The sequence below is a fragment of the Lepidochelys kempii genome, chromosome 8 (genome assembly GCF_965140285.1).
Source record: "Lepidochelys kempii isolate rLepKem1 chromosome 8, rLepKem1.hap1, whole genome shotgun sequence".
Lineage (NCBI taxonomy): Eukaryota > Metazoa > Chordata > Testudines > Cheloniidae > Lepidochelys > Lepidochelys kempii.
In genome coordinates this window covers 107,118,007-107,131,888 of record NC_136387.1, presented here as the reverse complement: position 1 = coordinate 107,131,888, position 13,882 = coordinate 107,118,007, and the positions used below count along the sequence as shown (strand labels likewise).

General features: G+C 60.5%; 1 protein-coding gene across 11 annotated transcripts in view; it reads left to right on the top strand.

The window, feature by feature from the left end:
* PTPRF (protein tyrosine phosphatase receptor type F) overlaps nt 1-13,420 on the top strand; it is a 427,370-nt gene extending 413,950 nt beyond the window's left edge. For all 11 annotated transcript variants that reach the window (XM_073357995.2, XM_073357994.2, XM_073357992.2 and 8 more), the window contains 8 exons: nt 196-350; nt 1,504-1,789; nt 5,236-5,414; nt 7,730-7,856; nt 8,557-8,682; nt 9,871-10,025; nt 10,533-10,668; nt 11,842-13,420. In XM_073357995.2, coding sequence (XP_073214096.1) covers nt 196-350; nt 1,504-1,789; nt 5,236-5,414; nt 7,730-7,856; nt 8,557-8,682; nt 9,871-10,025; nt 10,533-10,668; nt 11,842-11,910 — 1,233 coding nt within the window. In that variant the 3' untranslated portion in view covers nt 11,911-13,420. The remainder of the gene's footprint in view (nt 1-195; nt 351-1,503; nt 1,790-5,235; nt 5,415-7,729; nt 7,857-8,556; nt 8,683-9,870; nt 10,026-10,532; nt 10,669-11,841) is intronic.
* Nucleotides 13,421-13,882: the final 462 nt, after the last annotated feature.

The following is a 13,882-nucleotide window of genomic DNA, read 5'->3' as shown; positions in this document are numbered from 1 at the left end:
CTGTGCTCAGGGGCCTCCATCCCCTGGGCTCAGGGGCATGGCGGGGGTCACTGTGCTGGGGGGGCATTTGGCCCTTTGGCGTTTGTGCGGGTGTTGATCGCCTACAGTGACACGCAGCGCATTGTTCCATGGCTGAGTCCCCGCAGAGACCAGCTCGTTCCCAGCCCCGGCATGTCTCTTTGGGTTTCTTGGCAGAATGGCTCCAGCGAGAAACGAGAGTTACGCCAGTTCCAATTCATGGCGTGGCCGGATCACGGGGTGCCGGAGTACCCCACCCCCATCCTCGCCTTCCTGCGCCGGGTGAAAGCCTGTAACCCCCCTGACGCTGGGCCCATGGTTGTCCATTGCAGGTAAGAGTCATTGCGGGAGGAGCTGCTGTGTTCTAAAGGTTGCAGGGGGTGCGTGTTTTAGCTGCGAGATCCTTGAGCTGCTGTAATAAAACCGGTTTGGCTTTTTCCTGCTTAATGGTAACATGCTTTCGCTGCAGACTGGGCTGTGGTGATGGGATGCATCCCCTGGAACCCCAGGGCCAGTGTCTTCGCTACGGGTGGAGTTTGCATTGTGGCTCCACGGTCAAATGAATCAGCTTTGCAGTTCTGATCAGAGGTGCAGAAGCCACAATTCTCCATGAGAAACAGCAAACGCAGTTTAGAATTGCAGCATGCCCAGAGCTGCCCAGCCAGGGGGATTCCACACACCGATGCGCATGCCCCCACACAGAGCACTTATTGTAGCTCTCCACGAGGGGTGAGAAGGACTGTATTTGCTGGAACTATTAGTCCACTAAGAATCCGCATCTTATCTGGCCTGAGATTTATCTCCCCCACCAGAGTGGGGACGATCAGCGAGGGGGGGGCTGTGTTACTCCCAAACCACTCCATCACCACTGCACTTGCAGATGCCTTGGAGACAGGATTTAAAGCTCTTCCTTCGTGCCCAGTTTCAGAGTTAAAACCCATACACGCCACATAAAACCCAGTTACGGATCTGACTGGACAATAGCAAGGAAGTGCCCTGGCTCCGTATCTCTGCCTTGCGTTCCTGTGTCAGGGCCCATGGCTGCTGCCTGTCAGGCTGAGCCCAGCAGAGATCACCCCTGGCTAACGCCCTCCCGCATGCGTGACATAGAGAGCGGCGAGACATAGAGATTGGTCTGGGTTTCCATTTCCCAAAGCGCCAGCCAGGTGTGTTCTGAGCCCAGGTGCAGAATATTAAATACAAAAGTGCACAACCCCCTTCTCTGCCCTGGTCGGGCTCTCATTGTGCAGAGGGAGAAGTGTAGACACAAATGAGGGAAGGGGCTTGCCCAGGGCCATGCAGTGACTTGGGTCATGGCTGGGATTAGAATCCAGGTCTCCTGACTCCCCTGCCTGGCGTTTAAACCCTCGTGGTGTCTCTGCTGGCTGCTCCCTGGAGGGAAAGGGTGCCCAGGGAGCAGGGCTGAGGTGGGAGAGCTCTCTGGCAGGGTAGTGCTAACTCCTGCACTGTGCGGTGCTCCTGCAGCGCTGGCGTGGGCAGGACGGGCTGCTTCATTGTCATCGATGCCATGCTGGAGAGGATGAAGCATGAGAAGACGGTCGACATCTATGGCCACGTGACGTGCATGAGATCTCAGCGTAACTACATGGTGCAGACCGAGGACCAATACATCTTCATCCACGAGGCCTTGCTGGAGGCAGCCACCTGCGGCAACACCGAGGTACCCGCACGCAACCTCTTTGCTCACCTCCAGAAGCTGAGCCAGGTGCCCCTGGGCGAGAGCGTCACTGCAATGGAGCTGGAATTCAAGGTAAGCGAGCAAGCCTCCATGCCCCCCCCCGAAATCCCCTGGCTTGGGCCCTGTTGGTGCCAGGCTGTCCGTCTGTCCCGCACCCCCGAGAGCAGCCAGCAGCTAGCTCTGGGCATGGAGGGAGGGAATCTGATTGTGCTGGGTATAATGGTTCTTTTGTTCATTTCCAAACCAGGTAGAAGCTGTTAAAATCCATTTGAATTGTGGTGTTTGGGGCTGCCCACACTTCCTCCCTGGCTTGGCAGGGAGGATCTAGAAGGCAGATGCGAGAGTCTCAGCAGCACATTCTGCTCTTGGTTCACAGTGCGGCTGGAGCTGCATCTGAAACCAGATGGAGATTGTGTGTTCAGGATAATTGATGTGACTGTGAACAACTTGTCTGGAAACAGCTCCAGTGTAACTATCTGAGATGTTTATAGTCCCGCCTTCGTGCTGCTGAGCTCGGTTATCATTTAACCTCCAGTTAGGGCGTCAGGCCGTGGTGACAGCAGCATCCGAAAGAACACAGGAGTAGGGTTTTTAAAAACAGCCCATCTGCTGCTGAGTATGTGTGTGTGTGTGTGACAGCCTAGCACAGATATTTACTACAGCCGTGGTGATGGAAACCAGCTCTGATAAGTGCCCATGTACTCCTATGATGGGCATTAGTCCAGCAGACGCATGCAGGGGAATACAGCTCATGCAGGGAAGCAGCAGACCATGCAGGCTGTGAAACGAGCTGCTGGAGTTCTGCTTCGCCCTGGGAATCTCCTCCAAGTGCAGACAGGGCTGGAGAGGCCAGACATTGACTTCTGTGAACACAGGGAAAGGCAAAGCAGCTTCATCCTGCGGTCACCAAAGCAACTGACGACGCCTTGGGCATTAGCTCAGTCTCCACTGAGCCAATAAGCAGGGGTTTCTGTCCAACTAAGTCCATCCGTTCAGGGCTTAGGCATGTGGGGAGGAAAAGAGGGGGTATTTGCACATCTGCCAGGTCTCACATGTTTAGAAGGAGATTCCCTCGCTCCGGATTGTGAAGTGAGGCTCTTTAGAAAACCTCTCCCTTCTGGGAGGATTCTGTATCTGAGAGAGATTTTAACCCTCCATCCCTGTTCACGGGTGCGTCTACACTGGCACGGGGGTGACTCCCTGCCCCAGGGGATGTACTTGCACTGCTATGGAGCTAGGGCATTAAAATGACAGTGTAGCCGTGGGGGGGAGAGCTGCGGGAGGGGCTAGCTGCCCTGAGGACTGCCTAGGGTCTCAGGCGGGCTAGTCTGCCCGAGGCTTTGTTGGTTTCGTGCGCTGACTGATGCAGCTCTTCCAGCTGGGGGTCACACCTCCGCTCACAGTGTAGACAACCAGTGCTGCGGCCAGATGCCCCGTATTTGTGCACAGTGAGCCCTGCCGAAGAGACCACTCAGGGACCCACACAAACTGGTTTCTGAACAGAGGAGCTCTTCTAAGAAAGGTGGCCCAAAATCGGACTCCCTTTGGAAGGAAGCCTTAGGGCAGCACCAGGAGAGAGCTGCTTGCTAAGGGTGGTCTCGTCGACACCCTTCCTGTGTCCATGTGGGTGCAAGAAAGGGTTCATCAGCATGGGTGGGGGGACTGTGTTACTCCCAGGTCCCCCTTGCTAGCCCCTGCACCATTAGTTACCGGGGCCAGAGAGAGAGTGGTTTGTGGTCCTTGCCTGTAAACCCAGGTACCGCACTGACCACAGCCACTGCTGGGTGTGAAGGCAGCCCCAAGACGTGACCTGAAAATGTCACCGATTTTACATTCCATCGTCATGCTCCCAGGGTGTGAACGTGAGAACAGGGAGGGGGTGAGTGGGCGGAGGACAGGCAAGGCCATTAACCACCAAGGAAGATCCCTCCTCCCCCAGTGCAAGGAACAGTGCACCCACGTCAGGTATTGTGGGTGCAGAGTAACAGCTCCGCTGGGCTCTAGTCTGCAGCCGCCTTGGGCTGAGTACAAGGCAAAGCCCCGAGCTCGAGGGAAGCAGGCGCTGTGGAGGCGGGGTGCTTGGCAGTCTGCACAGAGCAGCTAGCGCGGTCCGGAGGAGCATTCTCTGCAGCCAGCATTTCACATGGCTCAGCAATAGCCTCTGGTGCTCCAATGGGCTGGAGCTGGGCATTAGACACGGGGAACGAGTAGGGCCAGCTTAGCCCATGCTGCAGGGCAGCACTCGGTTCTTGAACGGAAACGTTCCCTGTCTCCAGGGAGGGCAGCCAGCCCCAGGGATCCCCCTCTCGGGGGACAGCATCTGAGGGCAGGACCGGCCACGGGCTGGGAATTGGGAGGGGTTGATTTTTAGAACCAATGTCCCAGTTCCCGGTGCCAGGGCACAGGCAGCGAAAGCCTTTAGATGGCAGCTATGTGCCACCCCCCGGCCCAGCTGCTCTGCGTGTGTGGGACTGTGTTCAACGTTTGCATTAATGGTCTGGAGGATGGTGTGGATTGCACCCTCAGCAAGTTCGCGGATGACACTAAGCTGGGAGGAGTGGTAGATACGCTGGAGGGTAGGGATAGGATACAGAGTGACCTAGACAAATCAGAGGATTGGGCCAAAAGAAATCTGATGAGGTTGAACAAGGACAAGTGCAGGGTCCTGCACTTAGGACAGAAGAATCCCATGCACCGCTACAGGCTGGGGACCGACTGGCTAAGCAGCAGTTCTGCAGAAAAGGACCTGGGGATTACAGTGGATAAGAAGCTGGATATGAGTCAGCAGTGTGCCCTCATTGCCAAGAAGGTCAACGGCATATTGGGCTGCATTAGCAGGAGCATTGCCAGCAGATCGAGGGAAGTGATTACTTCCCTCTGTTCTGCACTGGTGAGGCCACATCTGGAGTACTGTGTCCGGTTTTGGGCCCCACACTACAAGGATGTGAACAAATTGGAAAGAGTCCAGCAGAGGGCAACGAAAATGATTAGGGGGCTGGGGCACATGACTTATGAGGAGAGGCTGAGGGAACTGGGGCTATTTAGTCCTCAGAAGAGAAGAGTGAGGGGGGATTTGATAGCAGCCTTCAACTACCTAAAGGGGGTTCCAAAGAGGATGGAGCTCGGCTGTTCTCAGTGGTAGCAGATGACAGAACAAGGAGCAATGGTCTCACGTTGCAGTGGGAGAGGTTTAGGTTGGGTATTAGGAAATACTATTTCACTAGGAGGGTGGGGAAGCACTGGAATGGGTTACCTAGGGAGGTGGTGGAATCTCCTTCCTTAGAGGTTTTTAAGGCCCGGCTTGACAAAGCCCTGGCTGGGATGATTTAATTGGGGATTGGTCCTGCTTTGAGCAGGGGGTGGCACTAGATGACCTCCTGAGGTCCCTTCCAACCCTGATGTTCTAGGATTCTCTCCATCCCCCACCCCCTGGCTGCTCTGTACATGGAGCTGCTCATGCAGGCGTGACTAAACCCCCAGGCTCCTGCATACTCCTGACCCTCCTCCTCTCCTTCCAGCTCTTGGCCAATTCCAAAGCACATACCTCGCGGTTCATCAGTGCCAACCTTCCATGCAACAAATTTAAGAACCGCCTGGTGAACATCATGCCGTACGAGCTGACCAGAGTCTGCCTGCAGCCCATCCGTGGGGTCGAGGGCTCCGATTACATCAACGCCAGCTTCATAGATGGCTACAGGTAAGAGTCACCAGGACGCATGGGCCCATCCCCTCCTGCCTAGGAGCAGCTGGGACTGCCCATTGTGGGCGATGGGCTCTCCTGTCTGCCAGACGTTGCCTCCTGGTGCTGGATGGGAATGGAGTGGGTTGGATTTGAGTCTGATCCTGTTTCTCTTCATTGCATCGGGATCCTGGCTGGGGTCAGGTACCGCATGACAAACAAGCGTTAGCCAGAGCGCCCCCCTTTCTAGCTCCCAACGTGTGCACTCTTTGCCCCGTGCTGACAGGCACTTCCTGGGGTAACTGTTCCCACCCTCTATAAAAGCTCAGCATGGGCCCCTCTGCTGAGAGCCCCTGCTCGGTATCTGGCCTCCCAGGAAGCCCAGTTTAAGCTCGGCAGTAGCCAGAGCAGCCTCTTCAAGAAGGGGCCGCTTGGCAGTCAGCAGCAGCCGGTCTGCCAGCGGAGCTGTGGGAGGACTCGGGCGAAAGCTCGGGACAGGCAGGGCTGGAGCCAGGCACCAGTGAGAGCCTCGCAGCAGCCAGCTCTTGGGGACGCTCTGTACATAGCATGAGCAGGCAATCGGTGTCCTGCGTGACACGTTCCCGTGGTTCCATACAGCGTCTTCCCGGCTCCTGGGCACCGGTGAGGGCAAGGCAGGGCAGCGGCTGTGCCAGCTGCACCGAGCAGCAGCCTCACCCAGCCACCGGCCCAGGCACAAAACCTCCCCCAACCCTTTCCCTTGGCATTCAGCACAAACTAACGAGCCACTTACCCACCAGGAACTGGGCCAGCAGGTTCCTGCCTTGGGTCCCGGCTGCTCGACACCCGAGCCACGGACTGCAGGAGTGGGAATGAGTGAAACCCTGCCACGTAGGATGCCAGGGACCGGGGGGTCCCCCCAGCCCGGCCCAGACACTGCTCTCAGGGAATGGGCAGGCGGGGTCAGCGTGCTCCCAGCACTGCAGCCTCTTGGCTGGCTGCTGGCCCGAGAACAGCCTGGGCCCAGGGCAGTGAATACAGTCAGTCCTGGAGTGCTCTGAGGGAGAGGACAGGCCACTTAGAGCTGCATGGAGCCAGGTGGCAGTGGGCAGAGCTGGCCGCCTCCCTCTCTCATGCCCTGGAACCAGTGCAAACGCCAGCTGCAAACCAGGCCGCTTGTGGGGTGGGCGCCTGGGGAGGGCTCTGCCCCGGGCTGCCTTCCAGCGCCAGGCTCGGTGTGCGGTGCCCCGCCCCCCCCCGGCGAGCGAGGCTGTTTGTTGCATGGAGGTACGAGTGCCAGGACAGCAGATGGCACCATTTCAGGGCCGACCTGTCGCCTCCCTGAAGGGCTCTGTTCTCTCCTGCCCATTCCTCGGAACGGAGCGATCATTCCGAGGTGGATCTAACAAGATCAAGAGGCCCCAGCTCCTGCAGGCATCGCGAAAGCTGCGTCTTTATTAGCTCCTCTGTTTCTTCCTGCCCCCTTACTCTCCATGTTTCTGGTGTCATATAAACCCGCCAGAAGCAGCAGCCGAACGGTCACTGGTTTGTAGCCCCAGTGGAGAGATTAAATGGTAGAGAGATTTGATGATGGGAAGTGCCACAGGCCCCTATTCTGAGATCTCCAGTGCCCCTTAGTGGTGGAAACATGAACCGCTCCTTGTTACCGACGCCCAGGGCTCAGGAGTCTCCTCGGTCTTGCTGATTGCTGTGGATTTCCCCTGCACTCACTGAGCGTGGGGCACTGGGGTTATCCTGGCACAACAGCTCGCCCGTGTAATGCCACCAGAGAGCAGCGCCTGGGCCTACCCTGCTGCTTCCCTTGTGGCGACGTCTGGGGTGATCAAGAGGCATCTCGGGGGCCAGTGCCCAGCTGCAGAGCTAGGAGGGCTGGATGCCAATGCTGTTGGTGGCAGAATCAGCAGCCGAGCCCAGGCGTGGCCGTGCGACGCCCCGGGGATGCTGGGGTAGGGCTTTGTGCAGCTGAGGAGCAGTGTGCTAAGGGTGGTTGTCAAGGGGACAACAGGTTCTTGGTGGCTCAGGGACTCCTCTCCCTCCCCAACCCCCAGAGAGTCCAGCACACAGAGCTGCATCCGGCATGCCCCCCCTCCACCCCCAGTGGGCACTGCCCACGGGGACACCCTCCCACCGGCCCTCTTGCCCCCCACACTGGTCACTGATCCGGCTGCCAGTCCCTCCTCCCAGCTGCCGCAGAGCCCCGTGCCCAGCTCGGTGAATGCTCAGGGCCCAGCACTCTGCCCCATGCGGGACGGATGCCTGAGCCCCCCGGGTGGGTGTGGGCTGCCTGGGGACCCCTCGCCGGCTGTTCTGAGGGTGGCTTATTTGTGTTGCAGGCAGCAGAAAGCCTACATTGCTACGCAGGGGCCCCTGGCGGAGACCACGGAGGATTTCTGGCGCATGCTGTGGGAGCATAACTCCACCATCGTGGTGATGCTGACCAAGCTGCGCGAAATGGGCCGGGTACGTAAGGGCGGGGGGGTGAGGCTTGGGGGGCAGACCAGGGCTGCGGGGTGGGCTGGGGAAGGGGGGCCTGGGGAAGGCCCATGGAAGAGCCATGCTGCCAATGACCTGGGCCGTTTCCTGCTGCTGCTGGCTCTTTCCTTCCCCTGTCCCCTGAGCTGTTTCTGTGGGGCCTGTGCACACATCAGCAGAGTGTCCCAGCCTGGCTGGCTCCGCGCTAGGGTCCCGGAGGGCAAGGCTAGCCTGGGCCCAGCAGCTTGGGAGCAATCCGTTGGGTCGCTGACCGAGGGGTGGAGATACCCTATGGGGACATGGTTCTCTGTCCCCGGCTGCTGCTGCAACCCTACGTCAGCGAAGGCTCCCAGCCCTGGCTGGCCACGGCTGCTTCAGGGCCAGGGCTGTCCCAGGTGGAGCCGGCTGGCCGAGGCTGCACGGGGGTGGCAGACAGCGGGTTAGCAATGGCATCCCGGGTACACGCCCCACTGCACAGGGTGATGGCCCAGCCCCTAGCCAGGCCAGCTGACCTCACTGGTCTTGGGAGCTTGGCCCAATTCCAGGCCCCCATAACGGGCGGTGACCGGGGGGGACCCTGCCCTGGAGAGCGTCTGGTGCGGGGGATGGGGAGGGGCAGGGCTGGGGCTACGCAGACCCCCTGGGCGAGGACCCGGCTTTGCTGCTCACGCGTCTCCTCTTGTTGCAGGAAAAGTGCCACCAGTACTGGCCAGCGGAGCGCTCTGCCCGCTACCAGTACTTCGTGGTGGACCCCATGGCAGAGTACAGCATGCCCCAGTACATCCTCCGCGAGTTCAAGGTCACTGATGCCAGGGTGAGCGGGGCCGGCGGTGCTCTCGCGCGTGTCCCTCCCGTGGGAGCCACTCGTCGGGGCCGGGATCCCCTCGAGGGCCCAGCAGGCTGTCACTCCTGGAGCAGTCCTCGTCTCTCGGGGCAGGAGCCGACGGCCTGGCTGCGTGTCTGTGCTGGCCTAGCCCCATCCCAGCACCCCAGCCGTGACAGAGGCTGCCGGGCTCCTGGGCTGGGGCTGCACCTTCCTGAGTCAGGCATGGCCGGGCAGAGCCAGTGGAGACCTGCCGTGCCCCCTTCGCCCTGGTGTGCCCACTGGGCAGCGCTCGGTTACATTGGCGTCAGTCAGGCGCACCCAGTGCGAGAGGAGAGTCAGGCCCAGAGCAGGAGAGGGGAACGAAACCTGCCCAGGTCGCCTCTCCAGGTCTTCAGAGCCCAGTCCCCGGCCCAGGAACCCACCCCTGGGGCTCTGCGGAGCCCAGCCCCTGCGAGGCACAGCCAGTCCCCGGCCCAGGAGCCCACCCCTGGGGTTCTGTGGAGCCCGGCCCCTGCGAGGCACAGCCAGTCCCCGACCCAGGAGCCCACCTCTGGGGTTCTGCGGAGCCCGGCCCCCGCGAGACACAGCCAGTCCCCGGCCCAGGAACCCACCCCTGGGGCTCTGCGGAGCCCGGCCCCTGCGAGACACAGCCAGTCCCCGGCCCGGGAACCCACCCCTGGGGTTCTGCGGAGCCCAGCCCCTGCGAGGCACAGCCAGTCCCCGACCCAGGAGCCCACCCCTGGGGTTCTGCGGAGCCCGGCCCCTGCGAGGCACAGCCAGTCCCCGACCCAGGAGCCCACCTCTGGGGCTCTGCAGAGCCCAGCCCCTGCGAGGCACAGCCAGTCCCCGGCCCAGGAGCCCACCTCTGGGGCTCTGCAGAGCCCGGCCCCTGCGAGGCACAGCCAGTCCCCGACCCAGGAGCCCACCTCTGGGGCTCTGCAGAGCCCGGCCCCTGCGAGGCACAGCCAGTCCCCGGCCCAGGAACCCACCCCTGGGGCTCTGCGGAGCCCGGCCCCTGCGAGACACAGCCAGTCCCCGGCCCAGGAACCCACCCCTGGGGCTCTGCGGAGTCCGGCCCCTGTGAGACACAGCCAGTCCCCGGCCCGGGAACCCACCCCTGGGGCTCTGTGGGCTGGCACGTGAGCAGGGCCTAGACAGATGCCTCCTTCCCTGCAGGATGGGCAATCACGGACCATCCGCCAGTTCCAGTTCACAGACTGGCCCGAGCAGGGAGTGCCGAAGACCGGTGAGGGCTTCATTGACTTCATAGGGCAGGTGCACAAAACCAAGGAGCAGTTTGGCCAGGACGGGCCCATCACGGTACACTGCAGGTGAGCGCTGGCCGGGCAGGTGCCGGAGGATTCCTGGAGAGCAGAGCATTCCCCTGAGACGCTGTCCTCCACAGAGCCATGAGGGGTCCTGCTCAGCCGCGCTCCCTGGCGCCCTCCGTGGGGCAGAGCTGGGAACGGCAGGGGGAACTGCAGGCTGCCACACAGGCCATGGTGTGGAGCCTGGACCCCCAGCAGGCCCCATGGCTCTGCAGGCTCAGCACCTCCAGCAGAGCCAGTATGCTGGGGAAGGCACACGGGGAGCTGCAGGGAGGCCGGGTGGTGCCCACAGGGCCGGGCAACAGGAAGCAGAGGCCCCCGAGAGTCTCTGCAAGCCCCTTCCCATCCAACATGTCCTGCACTGGGCAGAATGGGCCCCGGGGGCCCAGGTGGCTCAGTGACGGGGCAGGGCTGCGGGGGGGTGGGGCCCCAAAGCCGCCATCCTGGGGACCTGTGTCCCTGGGGCCGGGGATCTCTGCTGACAGTCCCTCTGCTCCTTGTGCTGCACAGTGCCGGGGTCGGGCGCACGGGAGTGTTCATCACACTCAGCATAGTCCTGGAGCGCATGCGCTATGAAGGGGTGGTTGACATGTTCCAGACGGTGAAGACCTTGCGAACGCAGCGACCAGCCATGGTGCAGACAGAGGTAGGTGTCCGCTGACTGAGGGCAGGAGCTCCCCCAGGATGGGAGCTGGCTCCCCTCCAGCCCTTGCTGGGGTGTGCCCGGAAAAGGGAGACAGCCAGGGGCCCGGCGCTGCCCTACGCCTGTTTGGAAGGGTCTCGTTTCAACAGAGCTGAATCTGGCAGCAGGTCCCAGTCTCTGGCCAGCCCTGGGCTCCAGGCTGGATCAGGAAGCCCCGTCTGCGCATAGGTCACAGCCCCGGTGGGAGGAGGGTTCTTGGGCCGGGCTGGGCTGGGGCGGGGGGTGGGAACTGGAATCCCGCTCTCTGCTCTATGCTGTGCCCCACACTCTACCCCCAACCTGCCCCCACCCAGAGCAGCCAGGCGGGTTTGCAGGCACAGGTGTGTCTGTCCAGCTCTGCAGGCCCCGGCCAGGCCACTGGTTAATGTCTGGCGTCTTGCTGCTTGGGCCTGGGCAGGGAGGCAGCAGCCTCACGGGGGTTAGTTCTGAGCCACCGGCCTGTCGTGACCCTGGCTGTGCTTGGAGATCTCGCTCTGAGCTGGGAAGGGCCTGTCTGTGGCAGGAGGGCTGCCAGCTGCATGGAGAGCCCCTCTCCAGGACCAGGCCTGGCACTGCTCTAGGGACAACCAGAGCAGGGAACCAGCAGCAGGCCCCGACTGTGTCAAGCAGGGTGGCCAGGGCCCCGGGGGGCACCTTAACCTCTGACCCTTCAACCCACCCAGGGAGGGATGGCTCCCAGCCAGATCCTGCAGGACAGCCCAGCGCATGCCACTCTCCCTGGGGCTTGGGTGAAGTGCAGCCTCCATGCTAACATACCAGCCTGAGCTGGGCTGGGCAAAACTGCTTCGGGCAGCACCCCAGACCCCATCCAAGGGCCCCACCTGGCCCCCGCCTTGCAGGCTGTTCTTACTGCGCAGAGGGCGACGGGGCCAGAGAGACGCAGGGGCCAAGATGGCACAGGGCGTCTGGGGCAGAGCAGGTCTCCCGCGTCCCAGGGTAGTGCTCTAACCACTGGGCCGCCCTGCCTCCTAGAGCTTGCCCGTGTGCAGAGACCGGGGCTGGGGACGGCACCTTCTATTTGCTCGAGCTGTCCCGGTGGTGAGTCCCCTGTGCCGCGCAGCGCCCCGCCTTCCGCACAGGGCACCTCCCTTCACACGCTGCCCTCTCTCCTCGCAGGACCAGTACCAGCTGTGCTATCGAGCAGCGCTGGAGTATCTCGGCAGCTTTGACCACTATGCAACGTAACTAGTGCTTCCCCCGTCGCAGTGGGAATGTCTGGGAGCCGAGAGGGTCCTTCTGAGCCACAGCTGCCATTCTTCAGTCCTGTACAGATCCTGCTGCTGCCGAGGCAGCAGTCCTCTCACGACCAACCAAATCTGACCCCTGCATTCGGGAGCATCGCCCCCCGCTGAGCACGGGCGTCCGACTCCAACAGCATTTCCAGTGTCCCGTCCAATTTCTGCTCACTCGTCTCCCTCTCACCCCCCTTGCGCGACTGCATTTCACAGCCAGGCTTTAGGTGGATGGAACGGGATCTTTTTTTATCTGTAAAATAGTTACTCGTGTTTTTATAACCCTTTCTCTTTGTTTGCTAGTCTGACCATCTGGCTGGGCAGGGCTGGGTCCGTCAGGCCTTCTGGGGGTTCCTTTCCTTTGGCTTTTCTTTCTTCCCTTCTCCCGTGTTCGGATCCGCCCCTGCCTTTGGTGCTGCCCATTTTAGTGCAGCCCCCTTGGAGACCCCCAGCAGTAACTGGCTCACATTTCCAGACCCTCTCCATTCCCCATAGGCTGCTTTTCATCCTCTGTAGACTAGAAAACTTCACCGAACTGGAGCTAAGCTACTGAGTCTTTTTGTATCTGTTTTCCCCTTATTTCCTGTGGGGGGGAAGGGACTTTGGGTCGCGGGAGAGACGACTCCAGCACAAGCTCGAAACTGGTCAGTCCTATTAAAGTGCGCATTAACCCGTTCAGTGCCCATGTGTGTTGGCCGATCCCAACCTGACGTGACTTGTCGGCACTGCTGCGGTTGTGAGAGACCCGACATCCCGGACTCCTGGCTGGGGGGTGTCTCACTGGGGAGGGGGCGGGGCCGCAGCAGAAGCCGGCCGCGCAACGCGTCTCGTGCTGCAGTTGTGCGTGTGCAGGGAACTCTCACCAATGAATGCATCGCCGCACTTCCCCAGGGAAGGAGCACAATTCTAGCCGCTCCCGCAAGGGGGCTGCATGGGCTATTTTTGGAAAATGGGGTACTTCAGGGAAGGGGCAGCGGGGGAGGGGGGACGTTTTCGGAGGTTGGGTGTATCTATAATTTCTGCTATCCTGCAAATGTTTAAAGTCACTAGAATATTGTACTTTCTGCTACTTCAGGACGTTCTAATGAACCAATGTGGCAAGTCTACTGGACTTAATTTAATGGTACTATATCTTACTACTCCTTATTCTGTCACGCTTGCACTAAAGATGGGGAGAGCCGCCCTCTCTCGAGTGCACAGAGTTCTCAATAAAGGTGGTGGAAGGGTAGCTAATTGTATTATCAAATGTATTCTGAATGCTAAGAATCTGAGCGATGGTGAAATCAGCAACCCAGGGTGGGGATCTTGGAGGACACGTTCATTTTTACCGTGTGGGTGCATAGTGCCGTAGGGGTCACTGGTGTATACAGTCTGTTTTCTATTTGTTAATAAAAAAAACAAATCTACAGCATCATTGCATAATTCTTGATGTTAATAAATTTGAATAATCAGGTTTCATACAAGCTGGTCTTGCTGCCTTCTTTGTTCAGCAATAAACAGAAGCCAGGGGCCTTTCTGCAGCGGGCCCTTGTCAGCTCCCACCCTTACGGAGCAGGCAAGCTCCCCAGGCTGCAAGGGACGAGGGCTGGGGTGCTGCTTGCAGGGACGGAGCCCTCGGGGCCTCTCCCTTGCGGGATTCCCAGCAGCTGGCTGGGCCTACAGCGGAAGTCGTGGAGCCCAGCCTGGCTGAGAACAGATGAGCAGGGGAAAGGGGGCTGTGGCCTCTTCAGAATGACCCCTCCCCATCCTCTGCCATGGCCACGTGCAGCGCAGGGAGAAGGGGGCACAGGCCCTGCCAGAGGCTTGGCAGCTGAGCACCTGCATTGATCACGCTCTGACCCTGTCGCAGGGGGCAGACCTTGCCCACTGCAGTCAGCAGAGAGGTGTGAAGAGCCGCTCTTGTCCCAGTGCCACAGCTCTCTGGG